Source organism: Nannobrachium achirus (genome assembly GCF_963921795.1).
Source record: "Nannobrachium achirus genome assembly, contig: SCAFFOLD_218, whole genome shotgun sequence".
In the NCBI taxonomy this organism is placed as follows: domain Eukaryota; kingdom Metazoa; phylum Chordata; class Actinopteri; order Myctophiformes; family Myctophidae; genus Nannobrachium; species Nannobrachium achirus.
This window is the reverse complement of record NW_027664723.1, coordinates 23421-45000: the sequence shown is the minus strand read 5'-3', so window position 1 is coordinate 45000 and position 21580 is coordinate 23421. Positions and strand designations below refer to the sequence as shown.

At 42.9% G+C, this 21580-nt stretch overlaps 1 protein-coding gene across 1 annotated transcript in view; it reads left to right on the top strand.

Annotated features, from left to right (window-relative positions):
* The window catches only part of LOC308280833 (patched domain-containing protein 1-like), a gene marked incomplete at both ends in the record, with an annotated part of 47587 nt that overhangs the window by 9615 nt on the left and 16392 nt on the right, over positions 1-21580 (top strand). Inside the window, 6 exon segments of the mRNA XM_080755152.1 lie at positions 1129-1492; positions 14154-14613; positions 16962-17004; positions 17006-17164; positions 19608-19784; positions 21140-21331. Coding sequence (XP_080611278.1) covers positions 1129-1492; positions 14154-14613; positions 16962-17004; positions 17006-17164; positions 19608-19784; positions 21140-21331 — 1395 coding nt within the window.

The window sequence follows — 21580 nt, the reverse complement described above, 5'->3', positions numbered from 1 at the left end:
GCCTTGTATTTGGCAGGAGGGAAAATGAAAAAGAGGGGTTTAATTACCTTTCCATTCCATAAAGCTACTCTTGGTCTATTGATAAATATGTGTAATCTCTGTGTTCATGTCAAGGTGGGTTTGTCCATAATATGTTGAAATATAATGTCTGTATATTTGCTAGAGAATCACGGTGTTTACTTCCATAATAATAGATTTGTTACATGTTTTACACAGATTTAATTTCTTTGCTAAACAGTTACTACATCGTTTTTAAATCATTGAATCATATCGACATGAATGAACCAATATCGTCCATGTATCGTATCGTTAACCATGTATCGTGATGCGTATCGTATCGTTACAACCCTAAGCCAGGCACATGCACACCTTGCCCTTTTATCCGTCTGTAAAACGTGTCCTCTCCAGACCATGAGTGCAGTTTTCACTATGGTGAAAGTAATGATAATGCCTCCTTTCCATGCCATACCTGAAGGCAGCATTCAAGAGAATTGCCTTGTCCAAACTCTCCTGAACTTGAATGCAGCATCTTATGTTGAAAGAATTGCCCTCTCTGTGTAGAAATCCATGCCGTTACGCCACATCTCCAGTAGTCACTTGATTATGCTTAGTTCATCAATCAACGAAAATAGCCGCCCTCCAAGTTCTCAATGCGTCGCAGCTTGGAGGTCTGCTATCTCCGATATTTTCACCAAAAGGCCCCTTTAGAAATGTTCCTTACCATAGCCTTGTTTCCCCTATCCTGTACATATAGTGTTTGTATAACTGCGAAGTTATTGAATGTTTTCTTTGCTTGCTATTGTTTATGTCCATGAATTAAAAACCAAGGACTTCCAACGTAAAAAAAGACCGTAAAAGGTCTTATTTGGGATGTTACTTTTAGGCAGGGTGTTTAGCTGTACTTGTACTGTACTACATTTATGTTGTATTGACTATACTTGTTCTGTTCCTAATAAAATAATCAATCAAAAACATTAAAGTACAAACATATAAAAACAGTTACACATTTAAAAAGGAATCAAGCAATACAACAAAAGTAAAAATACAAATACTCAGAGTAAACTAAAATATGATATGAAATGTTCACATTGTACCGTCTTTGAACTTTGACCCTTGACCCCTTGGCAGGCGCGCGCCGGCCTGATGGACAGGGTGGCCGCCCAATGGGAGGAGGCGTTCTGTGCAGAGCTGCGTCGCTTCGGGGCGGAGCATCCCCGCCTGGCGCTGTTCCCTCAGACCTCGTCCTCGCTGCGTCAGGACTTCCAGCGCTCCTCGGTGCTGGCGCAGCGCCCCCTGCTGGCCTCGCTGGGCGCCTGCGGCCTGCTGGCCGTAGCCTGCTGCTCTATGAGGGACTGTGTGAGGTCCAAGCCCTGGCTGGGGGTCCTGGCCATGGTCTCTGTGACCCTGAGTGGACTGACGGCCGCAGGGATCCTCAACCTGAGCGGCGCCATGTACAACTCTACGTACCTGGGGATACCTTTTATACTACTGGGTGAGTATTATTAATATAATATAAATATTATTATATATGAATACAACTCTACGTACCTGGGGATACCTTTTATACTACTGGGTGAGTATTATTAATATAATATAAATATTATTATATATGAATACAACTCTACGTACCTGGGGATACCTTTTATACTACTGGGTGAGTATTATTAATATAATATAAATATTATTATATATGAATACAACTCTACGTACCTGGGGATACCTTTTATACTACTGGGTGAGTATTATTAATATAATATAAATATTATTATATATGAATACAACTCTACGTACCTGGGGATACCCTTTATACTACTGGGTAAGTAAATATTAATATAATATATATATTATTATAATAATACGTACAACTCTACCTACCTGGGAATACCCTTTATTCTGTTGGGTAAGTAGTAATATATACTAATAAATATAACTCTACGTACCTGGGAATACCTTTTATACTGCTGGGTGAGTAAACATTAATATAATATATATATTATTATAATAATACGTACAACTCTACGTACCTGGGAATACCTTTTATACTGCTGGGTGAGTAGTAATATATACTAATAAATATAACTCTACGTACCTGGGGATACCTTTTATACTGTTGGGTAAGTATTATTAATATATAACTCTACCTATCTGGGGATACCCTTTATACTGTTGGGTGAGTAAACATTAATATAATATATATACAACTCTACCTATCTGGGGACACCCTTTATACTGTTGGGTGAGTAAACATTAATATAATATAAATATAACTCTACGTACCTGGGGATACCCTTTATTCTGTTGGGTGAGTAAACATTAATATAATATATATACAACTCTACCTATCTGGGGATACCTTTTATACTACTGGGTGAGTAGTAATATATACTAATAAATATAACTCTACGTACCTGGGAATACCTTTTATACTGTTGGGTAAGTAGTAATATATACTAATAAATATAACTCTACGTACCTGGGGATACCCTTTATACTGTTGGGTGAGTAAACATTAATATAATATAAATATAACTCTACGTACCTGGGGATACCCTTTATACTGTTGGGTAAGTATTATTAATATATATATAAATATAACTCTACGTACCTGGGAATACCCTTTATACTACTGGGTAAGTATTATTAATATAATATAAATATTATTATAATAATACGTACAACTCTACCTACCTGGGGATACCCTTTATACTACTGGGTGAGTAAACATTAATATAATATAAATATTATTATAATAATACGTACAACTCTACGTACCTGGGAATACCTTTTATACTACTGGGTGAGTATTATTAATATGATATAAATATTATTATAATAATACGTACAACTCTACGTACCTGGGGATACCTTTTATACTACTGGGTGAGTAAACATTAATATAATATAAATATAACTCTACGTACCTGGGAATACCCTTTATACTACTGGGTGAGTAAACATTAATATAATATAAATATTATTATAATAATACGTACAACTCTACGTACCTGGGAATACCTTTTATACTACTGGGTGAGTAAATATTAATATAATATAAATATTATTATAATAATACGTACAACTCTACGTACCTGGGGATACCTTTTATACTACTGGGTGAGTAAATATTAATATAATATAAATATTATTATATATGAATATAACTCTACCTACCTGGGGATACCTTTTATACTACTGGGTGAGTATTATTAATATGATATACATATTATTATAATAATACGTACAACTCTACGTACCTGGGAATACCTTTCATACTACTGGGTAAGTAAACATTAATATAATATATATATTATTATAATAATATAACTCTACCTACCTGGGGATACCCTTTATACTACTGGGTAAGTAAATATTAATATAATATATATATTATTATAATAATACGTACAACTCTACCTACCTGGGAATACCCTTTATTCTGTTGGGTAAGTAGTAATATATACTAATAAATATAACTCTACGTACCTGGGGATACCCTTTATACTGCTGGGTGAGTAAACATTAATATAATATAAATATTATTATAATAATACATATAACTCTACCTACCTGGGAATACCCTTTTATACTGTTGGGTAAGTATTATAAATATATTATAAATATAACTCTACCCTTTATACTGTTGGGTAAGTATTATAAATATATTATAAATATAACTCTACCCTTTATACTGCTGGTTGAGTATTATTAATATAATATATATATATAACTCTACCTACCTGGGAATACCCTTTATACTGCTGGTTGAGTATTATTAATATAATATATATATATAACTCTACCTACCTGGGGTGGGTGAGTAAACATTAATATAATATAAATATAACTACTTACCTGGGAATACCTTTTATACTACTGGGTAAGTAAACATTAATATAATATAAATATAACTCTACCTACCTGGGAATACCTTTCATTCTGTTGGGTGAGTCTTATTAAATACCAGTAAGAGGCCTAATGGCGGGATCGCGCCATCTGTCGCAATAACTCTACTTACCTGCCTACCTACTTACATATCTCCATATATGGGCATAAAAGGGATTAGTGATATCAGATACTCAGAGCAGGGATCTCCATATATGGGCATAAAAGGGATTCTGCAAGGGATCTCCATATATGGGCATTAAAGGGATTCGGTTAGGGATCTCCATATATGGGCATAAAGGGGATTTGGTTAGGGATCTCCATTTTTGGGCATAAAAGGGATTATCTTAGGGATCTCCATATTAGCCTGATTTCAGACTCTACGCTGGGGCTTGAGTCTGAACCTGTCTCCATTCTATTTGATTGAAAAGGGGAGGGGATTTAAAATTTGAAATTCCCAATCACAAGAGATCTGGTGGGAGGGGATGTGTTTGACTTTTGCACACAAAACATTCCCTCCTCCCCCTCCCCTCAATGACATGCACCAAACAGGTCATTGTCTTTGATGTTTCATTGATTAGAGAGAATCACTAACGAGCTATTCGACACTTGTATGGCTCAATTAATGACTGCAGTTCGGAGCCCTTTTGAAGTTCAAAGGGAGCAATTAAGAACTCTGGTGAGCCACGCAGCCACCCCTCCCTCCACTGTTTCTGTTGATTTTCAAAAGTTAGACGCGCCCCTCCTCCGCATTGCATTGATTTCATTGGTCGGTTTCGGTCGGTTTGAGAAGCTTTCGGTAGCAAGAGACACGTCATATGACACATCCAGACCAAGAGATGCAGTTCACTCAGAGAGTGGGCGGGTCTATTGGCTGGAGCCAGACTATCTCCATATATGGGCATAAAAGGGATTCTGTTAGGGATCTCCATATATGGGCATAAAAGGGAGTCTGTTAGGGATCTCCATTTATGGGCATAAAATGGATTGTATCCCAGATGATGCCCTGTTAGGAGAAGTACACTAACAGAATCCATATAAGGCCAAGACAGATGGCACGACCTGCTGACCTCACCCAGTTATGTAGATTTGTATTATTATTATTATTATATATTATATTATATACAACTCTACATACCTGGGTTGGTAATACCTTTTATATTGCGGTTGAAGATGGATGGATGGATGGATGGATGGATGGATGGATGGATGGATGGTTGGTTGGATGGATGGATGGATGGATGGATGGACTGAACAAACACTCCATAGCAATGATTTCTATCACAATAGAACTTTAACCTTTTAACAAACAACAGAACTGTTTGTTTTGCCCCAGAAAGAATCTCTTTCCCTACCTCTAAAGATGAGTTAATTAGCAGTAATGTAGCCCAACATAAAAGTGGAAGCAGTTCCCTGTTGGTTTAATTAATGTTTCCTCTTGGGGGTTCTTTTAATTTAATCTAGGTGAAAAAGGAGGAGCAAATCTTATTTTATTATCTTATTAAGTTTGGAAACATTCAGACATCATGCATGTGAGATCGAGATATGTATGTGTAGACATACTGTGTAGCGATTTGTGTGATTTTAGAGCAAAATGTGTAGGAGCAGTGTCCAATAATGTGTTTTGCAAGAACCGGCCTCATGGTGGCGCTAGAAGAGGGTCATGTGAGAATTGATGGGGAGGTTGTGGTTTGTCAGGCAAGGAGTGTGTGTGCAAAAGTTGGCATGGATCGGGGCAACGGTTGCCGAGATATGAGCAGGGCAAAAGTGTAACGTGTGACAGACTGACGGACGGACAGCTGGTCGAGGTTTTGCAATTAATGTGTATTTTCATATTTAACCTCTTGAACTGTCAATGCCTACTAGTTAGTCTGCCCTTCTTTTCCCTCTACACCAAACCTCTGTGCCAACAAAATAGCCGATCTACAAGCTCACAACCGTTGTGAGCTTGTAGATCGGCTATTTTTTTGGCTGTTGTTCCACTTAGAATAGGGATGCTAGGGTTCAAGTGATGTAAAAAAAACATGACCACACAAAGATTTGGCGGACCCCCTGTAGTAACTCTGAGGACCCCCTAGGGGTCCCGGACCCCCTGTTGAAGACCTCTGCACTACAACATATATATATAGATCTATTCTAGAGGGTGGCATGCACGTCTCCATGCCTTGACAGAGGTTCACAGTGTGTGTGCGTGCGTGTGCGTGTGTGTGTGTGTGTGTGTGTGTGTGTGTGTGTGTGTGTGTGTGTGTGTGTGTGTGTGTGTGTGTGTGTGTGTGTGTGTGTGTGTGTGTGTGTGTGTGTGTGCATGTGCGTGCATGCGTGCGTGTGTGTGCGTGTGTGTGTGCGCGCGTGCACAGCTTATAAATACCATTATTACCCTGCAATGTGAGGGAGGATGGAAGGAATACTGGAGAGCTTAAAATAGCTAGAGAGAGAGAGAGAGAGAGAGAGAGAGAGAGAGAGAGGGAGAGGGAGAGGGAGAGGGAGAGGGAGAGGGAGAGAGACCAGTGGTTTTCAGCCTTTTTCACATCAAGATGCATTATTTATTCTGCATTTGATCCACAGAATCATTTTTAGCCTCTCTCTCTCTCTCTCTCTCTCTCTCTCTCTCTCTCTCTCTCTCTCTCTCTCTCTCTCTCTCTCTCTCTCTCTCTCTCGTCCTCAGACGAGCCTTCCATCGTCGCTTCTAGCCTCTCAGACCCAAAACATAGAATATGTTGTTAACTCATCTAGTGCCCATCCCGCGATGTCGCACAAAATATACTGTATATACAGTAAAGCTGGCAGGGCTTACCTTCGTCTCCATCGCACGTCCAACCTGCACGCAAAAGTGCCGCGGCACATAGTTGTCTATTCTGAACTTTACAGTCCATTTTCTCCAAAAAAGACTTGATGTGAATGCTGGCATGTTTACTCAATAACATAGCTAAAGTAGGCCGCCATCTTAGATCTCTGTTTACCATCTGAACAGGAACTGGTAATGGGTGAGTCAAGAACGATCGTCAAGAAAGGAACCGTCAGCGCAATCTACTTCCTGGCCTTCAAAATAGGAGAGTGGCCGCGAACGGGACAAAATGCGGGCGCTCTGGACAACTTAACCCTTTCATACCCGGGCTCTAAAATTAAGATGTCCACAATTCCATGCTAATGGAATTCTCCCGATTAGAAAGTAAGACTTTCTAATCGGGAGATAAGCGACCGTCAGGTCGCAGCGTGATTTTAGGCCAAAATGTGTAGGAGCAGTGTCCAAAAGTGTGTTTGAAAGAATCGGCTTGATGGTGGCGCTATATGGGACAGATCCATGTTGATGAGATGAGTGTAGACATATTGTGTAGCGATTTGCGTGATTTTAGGTCAAAATTTGTAGGAGCAGTGTCCAAAAGTGTGTTTTGCAAGAATCGGCCTCATGGTGGCGCTAGAAGAAGGCCATGTGAGAATTGAACAGGTGGAGGTTGTGGTTTGGCAGGCAAGAAGTGTGTGTGCAAAATTTGGCATGGATCGGGGCAACGGTTGCAGAGATATGAGCAGGGCAAAAGTGTGACGTGTGACTGACGGACAGCTGGTCGAGGTTTTGATAGTAACTGCGAGCTGACGGTCACAATAGCGGTGCCGTGTCAAACAGAACATTCCAAATACTAAATATTGGTTGCTGTGTCTTGGTTGGTCCTTTCTCTCCATCCACTACAATTGAAATGCAGTTGCTTTTTATTGTTATTCTGTGTGTTAGTGTGACATCACAGTGAAGGCAGAGTGTGATGTCAGAGTAGCAATCCCATTCTGTTAGAGTGGTTCCCATGACATCACAGTGATGTCAGAGCATGATGTCAGAATAATGTGAAGTTTTTGAGAGAGAGAGAGAGAGTGAGAGTGAGAGTGAGAGTGAGAGTGAGAGTGACAGAGACAGAGACAGAGACAGAGACATTCCCATTGTCTCCATGTCCTGTCAGACAGCTCATGAATAGATGGAGAACATTTTATCCATAAAGATGTAAATCCATATTTATGCTGACGGCTGACACAGTGTTGTACAACCTGTACCGTAACCTTCACTGACACTGACTAGAACACTGCTGTAAAGGAACTGAGTACATTTACTCTAAGTACTGTACAGTTTACAGCAGTTTAGGCTGCATTTAGCAGACGCTTTTAATCCAAAGGGACTTACAACCAGTAAGACTACCTAATCGGGAGATAAGCGACTGTAGGTCACTTATCTCCACAAATAGGGCAAAAATGTGTTTTTCCAAAATCTTCCTGATCCATGTTGATGACATGAGTGTAGACATACTGTGTAGTGATTTTCGTGATTTTAGGGCAAAATCTGTAGGAGCAGTGTCCAAAAATGTGTTTTTAAAAATCGCCCTGAAGGTGGCGCTATATGGGACAGATTCATGTTGATGGGATGAGTGTAGACATACTGTGTAGCAATTTGCGTGATTTTAGGGCCAAAACTGTAGGAGCAGTGGCCAAAAATGTGTTTTAAAAATTGGCCTGAAGGTGGCGCTAGAAGAGGGCCATGTGAGAAATGAGGGGTGGGGTGTCCGCGTTGCCTTGGCGGACGAATAGGTACCGGCCCCGGCTCTCCCGGACGCTCCTAGCCCGAGTTACGGCATTTTATGTGATCTGCAGTGGAGGGGGTCCTCCACTGGGGGCGTCACCACTTTTGCATCCGTTCTGGAGCACCAGGAGTGGGTGGTCCCCAGGAATTCCCCGTGAGCAGCCCCGTTGGGGTGGTCATTTGGTCATTTTTGCACATTTGGTCATTTTTTACACATGGGGGTCCCCCAGGGACTTGGGGGTCCCTGGAGCTCCGGGGGTCCTTGGAGGTTGTAGTTTGGCAGGCAAGGAGTGTGTGTGCAAAATCTGGCATGGATCGGGGCAACGGTTGCGGAGATATGAGCAGGGCAAAAGTGTGACGTGTGACGTGTGACTGACTCACTCACTCACTGACGGACGGACGGACGGACAGCCGGTGGAGGTTTTGGTAGTAAATGCGACCTACGGTCGCAATAAGCAGATAAAACATCACAATAATAAACAAGATAATATGTCAGAATATCAGCAACAATATAACAAATGCATAGGAATATCAATCTAGAAAAAACAATATAATCCGTAAAAAAAAAAAAAAAAGGTTTCTAAAAAACCTAAAAACAAATGCTAACTAGCTTCATGTATGGTCATTGAGTGTTTCAGTAGTGCTATGGGTTTAGGTGGAGTCTGAAAAGGTGAGTCTTCAGTCCACGGCGAAAGCTAGCGAGTGAGTCCGTTGTTCTAAGTGCGACAGGGAGTTTATTCCACAACTTGGGGGCCAGGAGGGCAAACTGTCTCGGACGAGTGGATTTTTGTCCTGGGGTTTTTAGCGAGGGTTCTGTCAACATCCCTGTGTTGGTTGATCTAAGTGCACGGGTGGGGGTGTAGGGGTTGACCAGGTTTTGGAGGTATGGAGGAGCCATACCTTTGGCTGCTTTGAAGGTCAGCATCAGTGTTTTGTATTCAGTGCGGGCAGGACTGTACTTACAGATAAGCCATTTCAAAACAGATTCTCAGGGGATTTGCAGAACATTGAGCTTGCCTATTAGTATGACCTTCTCTGACCTCCAAGACTTAAAGGGGAGAAGCACCTATTTTCAACAATGAACTGTCATTAATTAAATGTATATATTATATACTTTAACAGTTTTACTGCTAGATGTTATTATTTATTTTTTGGGTTTTGTGCCAGCAAAAGCAGCTTACCTTTGCGATGTTATAGACAAAGATGTATTCATTTTATTTCATCATTATTATTTTCTTTTCTCCTTAAATAGGTGTACTTTGGCTATACTAGCAGTAGAGGGCAGCCTCATGCAAGAATTAATGTGAAATGGCCGCGGTAGGCTACCGTCCGTCAAGACAGCTCAATCGCTACAGAGCAATAGATCCAGCGATAATAACAAGCAAGTGTTTTGCTACTCCATTGATGCTAACGTCCAGTGGGTTTTTGAGAGTACTATTACGGGAGATGTGTTAACGGTACACACCCGCGCGACCCCTCATCAGTTTACAGACATCAAAACAAGGTACAAAAGAACGAGCCAAAGAACGTACTATTGGCATCGCGCCACCGGGAATGGGGCGAACGGGAACGTCCAAAGCGGTTATAGAGTTAAAATACAAACACCCAAATCAATCCTCCAGTTCTAGGCAACACAGAAGGGGGGGGGGGGGGGGGGCATTTTTTATTATTTCCACATAACTCAAAGGTTTATTAATGACAGTTTGAAGTTGAAAATGAGTGGTCTTCCCCTTTAAGTGCCACTTTTGAGTTGTTTGACTGTTTGACTGTAGAGTGGCCGTAGAGTGGCCGGCTTGGCAAACGGAAGGTTCCCAGTTCGATCCCCAGAGTTAGTGTGGAAGAGTCCTTGAGCAAGACTCTGAACCCCTAACTGCTCCTGATGAGCAGGTTGGTGCCAAGCATGGTTTCCTCTGACATCACTGTGTGTGTGTGTGTGTGTGTGTGTGTGTGTGTGTGTGTGTGTGTGTGTGTGTGTGTGTGTGTGTGTGTGTGTGTGTGTGTGTGTGTGTGTGTGTGTGTGTGTGTGTGTGTGTGTGTGTGTGTGTGTTCTATACTTTTACTTCTACTCCACTAAATCTCAAGTGCAAATACTTTTTACTAGAGAGAGAGAGAGAGAGAGAGAGAGAGAGACAGAGAGATAGTAGAGAGAGAGAGACAGAGAGACATAAAGACAGAACACAGACAGATGGTCGTTCTCAGCTTGTCTCTTGACCTTATTTAACTCAGCATCCTCTGTTATCATCTGTTCATTCTGGCACTGTGTGTGTGTGTGTGTGTGTGTGTGTGTGTGTGTGTGTGTGTGTGTGTGTGTGTGTGCGCATGTGCGCGCGCACGTGTGTGTGTGTGTGTGTGTGTGTGCGCGCGTGCACGTGTGTGGGCACTGGGCAGTGTTTAATTTGTCAATGAATAGGTGGTACCGGATCGCGGGCTGACAATTTACATTTCTTTTTCTTAATCTTACTTACTTAAATGCAATTCAATTCAATTCAAAGGAGCTTTATTGGCATGAGAAAAGCAAGTGTCACAAATACAATAAAAACACTTGAAAATGGGGAACATACAGTATAGTTGGAGGGGGTACAGCATTGTGTAAACAGAGCTATGTCGCATTGTGACATTTTATATAAATTATATACAGGGTATAAATAGCAGCATTATATTTTTTTTATTTTATTTTTTTTAAATGTACACACCCAGTATAACTTTAACATTTGGCACATGTGGCCAATCAGAATACTTGGTAGTCAATTCATCAATTTGGAACGATCATTCTGAATAACTGGCATATTAAAATATATACTGCTCAAAGAAATGAAGGGAACAAAATGTTCCCTTCATGAATAACAGCGGACCCTGATGAAGGCCCTACGAGGCTGAAACGCGTCGGCCGTTTTTTAACATTGCTGCCATGATTTAAATAAAATAGTTTTCTACCTGCCTTGGATCTGATCTAAGTTCCCCACCTCATCTCTACACATCTTTTATATAATGGAATGGAACTAGATGTTTTTGTCCTCTGTTCCCTTAATGTATTTGAATGTATTTGAGTATAGCATACTGTAGTACTGCTGAAAGAAAGCTCAAAGAATTAATTTGAGCAGTTTTATATGTATTTTAATTGTTAACAAAATCCATGTATTTGTGTATATAGCTTGTCTATTGTGTGTCACTGTCGCTACGAGTTGGACTGTGAAGCACCACGTCACAAAAAAATTACAAGAAATTGAACAAAAACATGAACAAAGTGAAGTAATCAGTGAAAGCAGCGCCACAGTTCAGAAAGACGTTTTAACTATTTTATTTCATATTGCACAACATCACAACAAGTTCACTGGTTGACTTGAAGAAAGGTTGAGGCTACAGTGAATACATGCACGTATGTTGTTGTATTTTATCTTAAAGTAAAGTGTCAGGTACTTTTATAATGTAGTAACTGGTAACTAGTAAACACTTCAGATCAGTAACTATAACTAGTTAGTCTTTAACATATAACTAGTGCCCCCCCCCCCTCCCCCCTTCAGTTGCTGCCTAACACCCACCGAGGTGTGAAGTGATTCTGTGTTTGTGTGTGTGTGTGTGCGTGTGCACGTGTGTGTGTGTGTGTGTGTGTGTGTGTGTGTGTGTGTGTGTGTGTGTGTGTGTGTGTGTGTGTGTCATATGGTATCCTCCAGTGTGTGTGTGTGTGTGTGTGTGTGTGTGTGTGTGTGTGTGTGTGTGTGTGTGTGTGTGTGTGTGTGTGTGTGTGTGTGTGTGTGTGTGTGTGTGTGTGTGTGTGTGTGTGTCATATGGTATCCTCCAGTGTGTGTGTGTGTGTGTGTGTGTGTGTGTGTGTGTGTGTGTCATATGGTATCCTCCAGTGTGTGTGTGTGTGTGTGTGTGTGTGTGTGTGTGTGTGTGTGTGTGTGTGTGTGTGTGTGTGTGTGTGTGTGTGTGTGTGTGTGTGTGTGTGTGTGTGTGTGTGTGTGTGTGTGTGTGTGTGTGTGTGTGTGTGTGTGCGCGCGCGCGTCATATGGTATCCTCCTACGTCACCAGCAGTGACTCAGAGTTGCCATGGTAACCAGAGAGGTGAGCGCCATCTGCTGTGTGTTTATGGTTCGCTGTTACTATAGTAACCCTAACCCCCAAATAATTTACTACCTGAGACCCCCAAATAATTTACTGTTCCATCTCCTATCTGAGACCCCCAAATAATTTACTGTTCCATCTCCTATCTGAGACCCCCAAATAATTTACTGTTCCATCTCCTATCTGAGACCCGCAAATAATTCATTTATGGTTCACTGTTCCCTCCTATCCAAAGGGTGAACTTCAGTTCCAGCTTCACCCAGCAGAGTGCTGGGAGGGGGGAGGGGGGAGGGGGGAGCAGTTAGGGGTTCAAGAGTCTTGCTCAAGGACTCTTCCACACATAGCTGGAATTGTACCTGCGACAACCAGGCTCCCCAGCCAGGCTCCCTAAACACTCAGCTATGGCCAACTATACAGTACATTCTACTCGCCATATAGTTATTGTGTTTAATTAGTAAATTAGACCCTCCAGAAAATTGCATAATCAGCCAAATGCCACAGATTATGCGGAGATCACATATTTTCAAAAAGGCAGCATAATCGCATATTTGGGACTGCATATTTCGGAACTATATGCGGCATGTTTCACCGCATAAAATCACATAAACCCCCTGCATTCTTTCGCATATTTTGCGTTATTCACAACTTTTCACATAACTTTCCGCAATTTCACAGCATAAAATCAATAAAACCCTGCATATTGCATCGCAAAATCAAGGATTTTTGCCGGCATAATCAATAATTATTGCCTGCATAATCAATGATTGTCTCCACCAGCCGAAGGCTTGGGGGAGAGTATGTTTTCGCCCCTGTCCGTCCGTCCGTCCGTCCGTCCGTGCGTGCGTCCGTGTGTCCTCCAGTTTGTTACCAGCTAATCTCCGGCGCCGTTGGCCCGGTCACATTTTTCACATGGGCCTGTTCTAGCGCCACCATGAGGCCAATTTGTGCAAAACTACCTTTTGGCCAGTACTTTTGTCCAAACATCACGCAAATCGGTAGACAGTATCTCTACAGACATGTGATCGATATGGATCTGTCTGATTGTCCATATTCCATCCTGATTGGCTGAGATTGGCTTTCAAAGTTTGTAAGATTGGTCCGTTTTGAACAAAATGCCTCAAATCACGAACACAGCGTGCAATTTTTGTGAAATTGCGCACGCACATTCCCACTAGGCCGAGGAAGAAATGCCACTTCAAACTTTTCAAATCAGCCTCATGGTGGCGCTATAACAGGCCGCCTGGCCTGGTGGAGACCTGTGCTCGGAAGAGCACTGCTTCTAGTTTTAGTCTGCTCACGGCCAACAAAGTAGCTTAAAAGTAGCTTACCTTTGCGATTTTATAGAAAGATATCCCTCCATTGTTTCCTACCACAATCTTCTGTAAAAGACAGTTGTATCTCTCACAGAGTTGTGGGGGGAAATCTAAAGAAATTGTGATCTAAAGATCGTGAATCGCGACGCTCACCCACTAGTCTGGGTTCAAAATTGTAGATCTGCTATTTCCACTAATCAGGGTTTAAACCTTTGTGCCGCATTGTGAGCTTGTAAATCGTCTCACTAAAGGATTTTTGCCTGTGTTTTTCTGGAGGGTTTGGTAAATTAACGTCAGACGTTTTCTAATCCCCCCCCCCCCCCCCCCCCCCAAAGGTCACGGTCTCTTCGGCTCCTTCGAGATGCTGTCGTCGTGGCGACGGACTCGTGAGGACCACCCGGTGAAGGAGCGCGTAGCGGCCGTGTTCCAGGACGTGCTGCCGCGCCTCACCGGCGCCACCTTGCTGCAGCTGGCGGCGCTGTGCCTGGCCGCGTCGCCCCTCACCAACATGGAGGCTGTCAGGCTGTTCTGCAGAACCGCCGCGCTGAGCGTCGCTGTGGGATACCTGTACACGCTGTCCTTCTACGGGTCCTGTCTGGTGTTCACAGGCTACCTGGAGACCGGCTACCGCCACGGCTGCTTCTGCCGCCGCGTGCCGAGACCCGACGGCCTGGAGGCGCGGCCCGCCTGGTACCGCTGTCTGATGTTCACCAGATACCAGGTAACTAACTACCCCTACTCACCTGGTAGGCCTGGGGCCAATTCTGATATCTTCACAAATTGGTACCACCCAAGGTGACCGTACATTTTTTACATTTTTTACTTCCTACATGTCTCTAGTTTACATGTTGGTATGATAACCTTTTCTGAGACCCAGCTTAATTGATGTTATCAGCCGCTAGAGTCGGTCTCCCATCGACTTTCTATACAGGAGGACATTTTTTTAAGTAGGATGTGAGGGGTCTAACTAGGGGTTTGTCATGATGCTGAATCTATTGCAAGCATTTGTTTTGTACAAAAAACATTCCTTGGGCTAGAAATGGCCTCAGAAAACGATGGTTTAGTGATGAAAAGTGATGAGTCATCACTTTTCATCAGTTTTGTGGGCGTTTTCTGGTAAAGCCTCTATCAGAGTCCAGGGTGAAGAGCTATTCACTTCACCTCGTTGTAGTTTCCTAGCTATCACCTAGGCTTTGTTATGTATTTTTAGGTGATAGCTAGAAAACTACACCGCGGTGAAGTGAATAGCTCTTCACCCTGGACTCTGATAGAGGCTTAAGTAAAGCCTCGATCAGAGTCGGCTCCGCGGTGAAGAGCTATCCACCGCGGTGTAGTCTTTTTGAGTCATGAAACTACAACGTTACGTCATTCCTCGCGGTGAAGAGCTTTCCACCGCGAGTCCCGACACATCTCGCTGTTTTTACTATCAGACAGACAGGCTCTTCACCCCGTTCACTGATTGGTCGACCTGGACCAGTCAGTCACGGTGAATAGGACTCCACCGTGACGGACTATGATGGCCTTCACTTATTTTCTGACTTGAGGTGGAAAGCTTTCCACCTCAAATTTGCGGTGGATAGCTCTTCACCGCAGACTCTGATGGAGGCTTAAGGGTTCTGCCCAGCGCCCACAGCGTCCCCCGTGTTCTCTCCTCCACGTCATCAGCGCCCACACCCTAAAGGTGGGGTCGGCGATGGGGCCTTTCTCTTTGTAGTTTGCATGTTCTCCCTGTGTCTCCTAGGGTAGATACCCTCACAAACAAACATGACATAATCCTGGTCTCTATACTGCCCCCCCTGGCCAGCCGGGAATCCCCAGGCTTGGCAGGGGGAAACTACAGTTTAGGCAATTGGCACTGGTGAAAAAAATGGGTTACAAAATCGTGGGATAAAAATTATAAAAAAATCACACCCAATGTGAAGTGAGCGGTGGTCGTGCTTGCATAACGTCTTCAATTGGTAATTGGTGATGTAATACAGGCTACACGCACGCACTGCTATGGCAAAACGCTGAGGAAAAAGACTAGGATATAGGTCTAGGATGTAATTGGTGGTGTAATATGGCTACACACACACACATATTGCTATGGCAAAACGCTGAGGAAAAAGACTAGGATATAGGTCTAGGTAGGATGTAATTGGTGATGTAATATGGCTACGCACACACACATATTGCTATGGCAAAACGCTGAGGAAAAGTGGCTACAGATAGTGGCTAGTACAGATAATTGGTGATGTAATATGATGTAATATGGCTACGCACACACACATATTGCTATGGCAAAACACTGAGGAAAACACATTGCTATGGCAAAACGCTGAGGATAAGTGGCTACAGACACACGCACAGCCACTCTTAGGAGCGGTTTACCACCGCTCAACATTATAAAAAATAGAAAAATGTGTAATTGCAGTGTGTTATGTGTGACATTTAACCCTGTAATAAAACCTTAGTAACATTCCATCCATCCCCCCCTCTAGGACGAGCCCCCCCCTCCCTCGAGGCACCCCAGCACCGCCCCTCCCCCCTCCTACGGGCCGGGCTGCGGTGGTCAGCAGCCGCCACAGCGCCACCACATGGCCAACAGCAGCAACAACAACAACCCCAGCCTGGGCCCCCCCCACCACCCGCAACATCACCACGGCAACGCCATCGAGGCCAACAACAACAACCACCCCCACCCGGGGGACCCCCACCCCGCGGACCCCCACCCCGTGGACCCCCACCCACCAGGTAGGGGTGGGCGATATGGTGTTAATTAGCGTTGAGACGATACAATGTCTCCATGATATGCCTTTTCAGAGGTATCCTATGTATCGTGATACAATTGAGGGAGCCTTGTAAGAAATCCTGTTTAATCATTAATACAGAGATTCATTGCATTTTGGTCTAAATCATCAGTTCTCAAAATTTTAAATGTCAAGGTCTCACCTTAACTCTGACAGTATACAAATAAAACCAAATGGAACCGTAAGGGTCCATTTGGTTTCATTTGTACACTGTCAGAGTTACATACTTGTAAAGTTAAAATTAGACCTCCCAAAAGGAACCCAGAGAGTCCAGTTTTTCTCAAGTAACTTGAAAAATAACCATAAAAACCAACGTGAAAAAGAATTGTGATGAAATCGTGTATCGTGACACAGCTTGGGGAAATATCATGATATTGTATTTTTCCATATCGCCCACCTCCCCGCCAGGCCTGGTGAGCCAACCCCCGGACAGCCACCTGCTGCTGGGCTGTGTGCAGCGCTGCTATGGAGACTGGATCACCAACACCTACGTTAAGCCCTTCGTTGTGCTGCTGTACCTGGTCTACGTGAGCTTTGGACTGATGGGGTTTTTACAGGTAACACTACTGATACTACCATTACTACTACTACTACTAATACTACTATACTACTACTGCTGTACCTGGTCTACGTGAGCTTTGGACTGATGGGGTTTCTACAGGTAACACTACTGATACTACTACTAGTAATACTACTATACTGATACTACTACTACTGCTGTACCTCGTCTACGTGAGCTTTGGACTGATGGGCTTCCTACAGGTAACACTATTACTACTACTACTAGTAATACTACTGATACTACTACCACTACTATACTGATACTATTACTACTACTACTGCTACTGCTGTACCTGGTCTATGTGAGCTTTGGACTGATGGGGTTCCTACAGGTAACACTACTGATACTTAGCCTGATTTCAGACTCTACGCTGGAGCTTGAGTCTGAAGTTGTCCCTATTCTATTTGATTACAAAGGGGAGGGGATTTGAAATTTGAAATTCCCAATCACAAGAGATCTGGTGGGAGGGGTTGTGTTTGACTTGTGTACACAAAACATTCCCTCCTCCCCCTCCCCTCTGTGACATGAGTCACCCCTCCCTCCACTGTTTCTGTTGATTTTCAAAAGTTAGACGCAACCCTCCTCTGTCTTGCATTGATTTCATTGGTCGTTTAGCCAAGAAACCGAATCAAGAGACGCATCATATGACACATCCAGACCAAGAGAAGCAGTCCACTCAGAGAGTGGGCGGGTCTATTGGCTGGAGCCAGGCAAACTGATACTACCATTACTAGTAATACTATACTGATACTACTACTGCTGTACCTGGTCTATGTGAGCTTTGGACTGATGGTGTTCCTACAGGTAATGATATATAATACATAATACTAACTACCTGGTCTATGTGAGCTTTGGACTGATGGTGTTCCTACAGGTAATGATATATAATACATAATACTAACTACCTGGTCTATGTGAGCTTTGGACTGATGGGCTTCCTACAGGTAATATTATAATACTACTACAACCAGTTAAGGTATTTGCACACTGCTGCGTTTTCCGGGCCGAATATCGGAGTGAATTTCGGAGCGCGCAAATAAAAAAATCAACCTCACGTTGTGTCAGTCAGGTTTGCACACTGCCACCCGTTTCGCGCACCACTCGGTCTCTTTCTCTCTCTCTCTCTCTCTCTCTCCCTCTCTCTATCTCTCTCTCTCTCTCTCTCTCTCTCTCTCTCCCTCTCTCTATCTCTCTCTCTCTCCTTGCCCTGAAAAACGCATTTCGCAACGAAAAACGCAGCAGTGTGCATAGACAATAAGTCTCCCTCAGGTCGCATACACAAACTTTAGAAGGCAATGGTAGCCAATCAGGGGGGAATATGGGAAATGGGACAGATCCATGTTGATGACATGACTGTAGAGATACTGTGTACCGCTTTGCGTGATTTTAGGGCAAAATCTGTAGGAGCAGTGTCCAAAAATGTGTTTTGCAATAATCGGCCTCATGGTGGCGCTAGAAGAGGGCCATGTGAGAAATTAGAGGAGGTTGTGATTTGGCAGCCAAGGAGTGTGTGTGCTAAGTTTGGCATGGATAGGGGCAACGGTGGCGGAGATATGAGAAGGGCCAAAAGGGTCAAAAGGTTTTTCATTTACTGCTTTCAATCGTTTTAGCCATTTTAGCGATTTTGATTTCAGTTGCATGTGTACAAGTGGCTAAATATGGCTTTTTAGACACAATAAGCCGGTGATTTCTTTATTACTATTTACAGTAACACTACCAGATTGTGGTGGGAATGGGCTTATTGTGTCTAGAAAAAACATATTTAGCCACTTGCATGCATGCAATGCACTGAAGTCAAAATAAATTTGAATTTTATGTGGCCACACCCACCAGTTCATTAAGTATGCCTGGTTGTCATGGTGGGTGGTGACCCAGCTGAAGTTAGCCACACCCACAGTGTTGGGTGAATGGTAAAAGGGGATGGGATGAGTTTATGATGTCATTAAATCGGTGTTTTTCCCCGACTGGGCCTTTTGACTCAAGAGGCTTTCAGCTTTCAGGAAGTAAACACAAATACACAGGGCAGATACTACTAGATACTATTAGATTAAAGGAGCTATAGTCAACTTTTTTTTATTTTTTTTGAAAAACGGATGCTAAAATAAACATAATGTTTCAAAAATATTTTATGAAAAAACAAGCTTCATACATGTGTTTCTGTTCAAAAATGACCACACAAAGCGTAAAATAATGATAAAATAATCATTTTGGCCATTGTAAGGTTGACACTTGTGTATATGCTTGTATATATGTAGGCCCTACAAAAAAATAGTTGATTATAGCTCCTTTAATGTTAACTCCATAGACACATACAAAACAGAAAAAGTAGAAAACTATGGCACCGCCTCTTTAACAGTCTCAGTCTCTTCTATTGGTTGTCGTCCACGTCATTCACCCTGTGGCCCCGCCCCCTGTGTACTCTGCCCGGCGACATGCAGGTGACCCAGGGCTCGGACCCCAGCGCTCTGGTTGCCATGGATACGGCCACGGTGTTGTACGCCCGCGCCCAGCAGCGCTACTTCAGCTCCTACTCCCCCGTCATCGGATTCTACATCTACGAGAGCGCCCCCTACTGGAACGCCTCGGTGCAGCGCGACCTGCTGGAGTACACCAAGGTATTTACACTATAAATATCAATGAATATTATTATAATAAATACCAGTAAGACTCCCTAATCGGGAGATAGCATGTAAAAATCGGCCTGATGGTGGCGCTAAATGGGACAGATCCATGTTGATGACATGACTGTAGACATACTGTGTACCAATTTGCGTGATTTTAGGTTAAAATCTGTAGGAGCAGTGTCCAAAAATTAGTTTTGCAAGAATCTGCCTCATGGTGGCGCTAGAAGAGGGCTGTGTGAGAAATGAGGGGGATGGATCGGGGCAACGGTGGCGTAGATATGAGTAGGGCAAAAGTGTGACGTGTGACTGACAGACTGACTGACAGACATATTTTGCCATGATATTTCTTAAGCTAGACATTTCTTTGTGCGTTTGGGGCTTGCAGCCACACGAAGCTGGAGTTTTCGGCCACGAAACTGGATATTTTTTAAACCGGATAAATAAGTGAAGATAATAATAATAATAATGGATTGCATTTTTATAGCGCTTTTCTAAGCAAGTTGCGAACTCAAAGCACTTCACAATGGTCCATTCATTCATACATTGGGATATTGAAAAATATCCGATTCACTGGATCCGTGTAGGCCATGGCATGGAACCCAGATAGCTCTGAAGACGATGACTCATTATAGACCTCCCCCCCTTACCTTAGCCCCACCCCCTTGTTTCCCCTATCCTATATGTTTTTATAACTGCGATATTATTGAATGTTTTCGTTGCTTGCTATTTATTATGTCCATGAATTAAAACAGAGGGCTTTCATTGTAAAAAAGACCGTAAAAGGTCTTATTTGGGATGTTCCTTTTAGGCAGGGTGTTTAACTGTACTTGTACTGTTCTCCATTTGTGTCTAATAAAATAATCAATCAATCAATTATTATTATAAATATTTCTAGTATTAACCTGCTGCAGTACACCAAGGTATTGACACTAGGAATGTGATCAATTCACCCTTTGTCAAGTCCCGCCCGTCGTCCCGAGCCTCTTGGTTGCTGTGTCTTGGTGGGACAAAAATCGGTTCTATCATTGAAATAACAGGTTTTTCAGTTGCTTCTTATTGTTATTCTGTGTGTTCAATTCTCATTTTAAACTTGGTTTCAGTAAAAAGGAGCCTCTCAGGTGCAGTAGAGAGACTGGGCATGTTTTAAAATATTTGTATTCCTCCAAAAATTATGTTTTAGCAAATTCAACATAAAAAAAGGCAGAACCAGGGCGGGACAAGCCTGCTGGTTGGTCAGTCAGGGACCAATCAGAAGTCTGACAAAGGGTGAATTAAGAATATTGTCATGCAATATGTTTGTACTTTTACTCAAGTAACATTTTGAATCTTGACCCCTCCCCCCTCAGGGCTTCCAGCGAATCAGCTGGCTGGAGTCCTACCTGGGCTACCTGGTTGAGCGCAACCTGTCCACCAATCAGCCGCGCCGTAACTTCACCCGCACGCTGCGCACCGACTTCCTGCGCCAGCCGCGCTTCGCCCACTTCCAGGATGACATCATCTTCGCCGAGCGCAGCGGAGGAGGAGGTAGGGACGGAGCAGTGTTGATTTGGTCGACTAAAACTATGACCAAAAATGTTTGTCGACTGTGTTTTCTTTTTTCACTGACGAAAACTAAATAAAAACTAAACAAAAACTAAGCTGTGATGACTAAAACTAAGACTAAATATATTGACAATTTCGTCAACAAAATAAAAACCAGACTAAAACGTTAGGGAGGGACTAGTGGAGAAGAGAGTCATTTTATGTTTGGTTGCTCTAGGGTGTTGCGTGCTGGAAATAGCAGATCT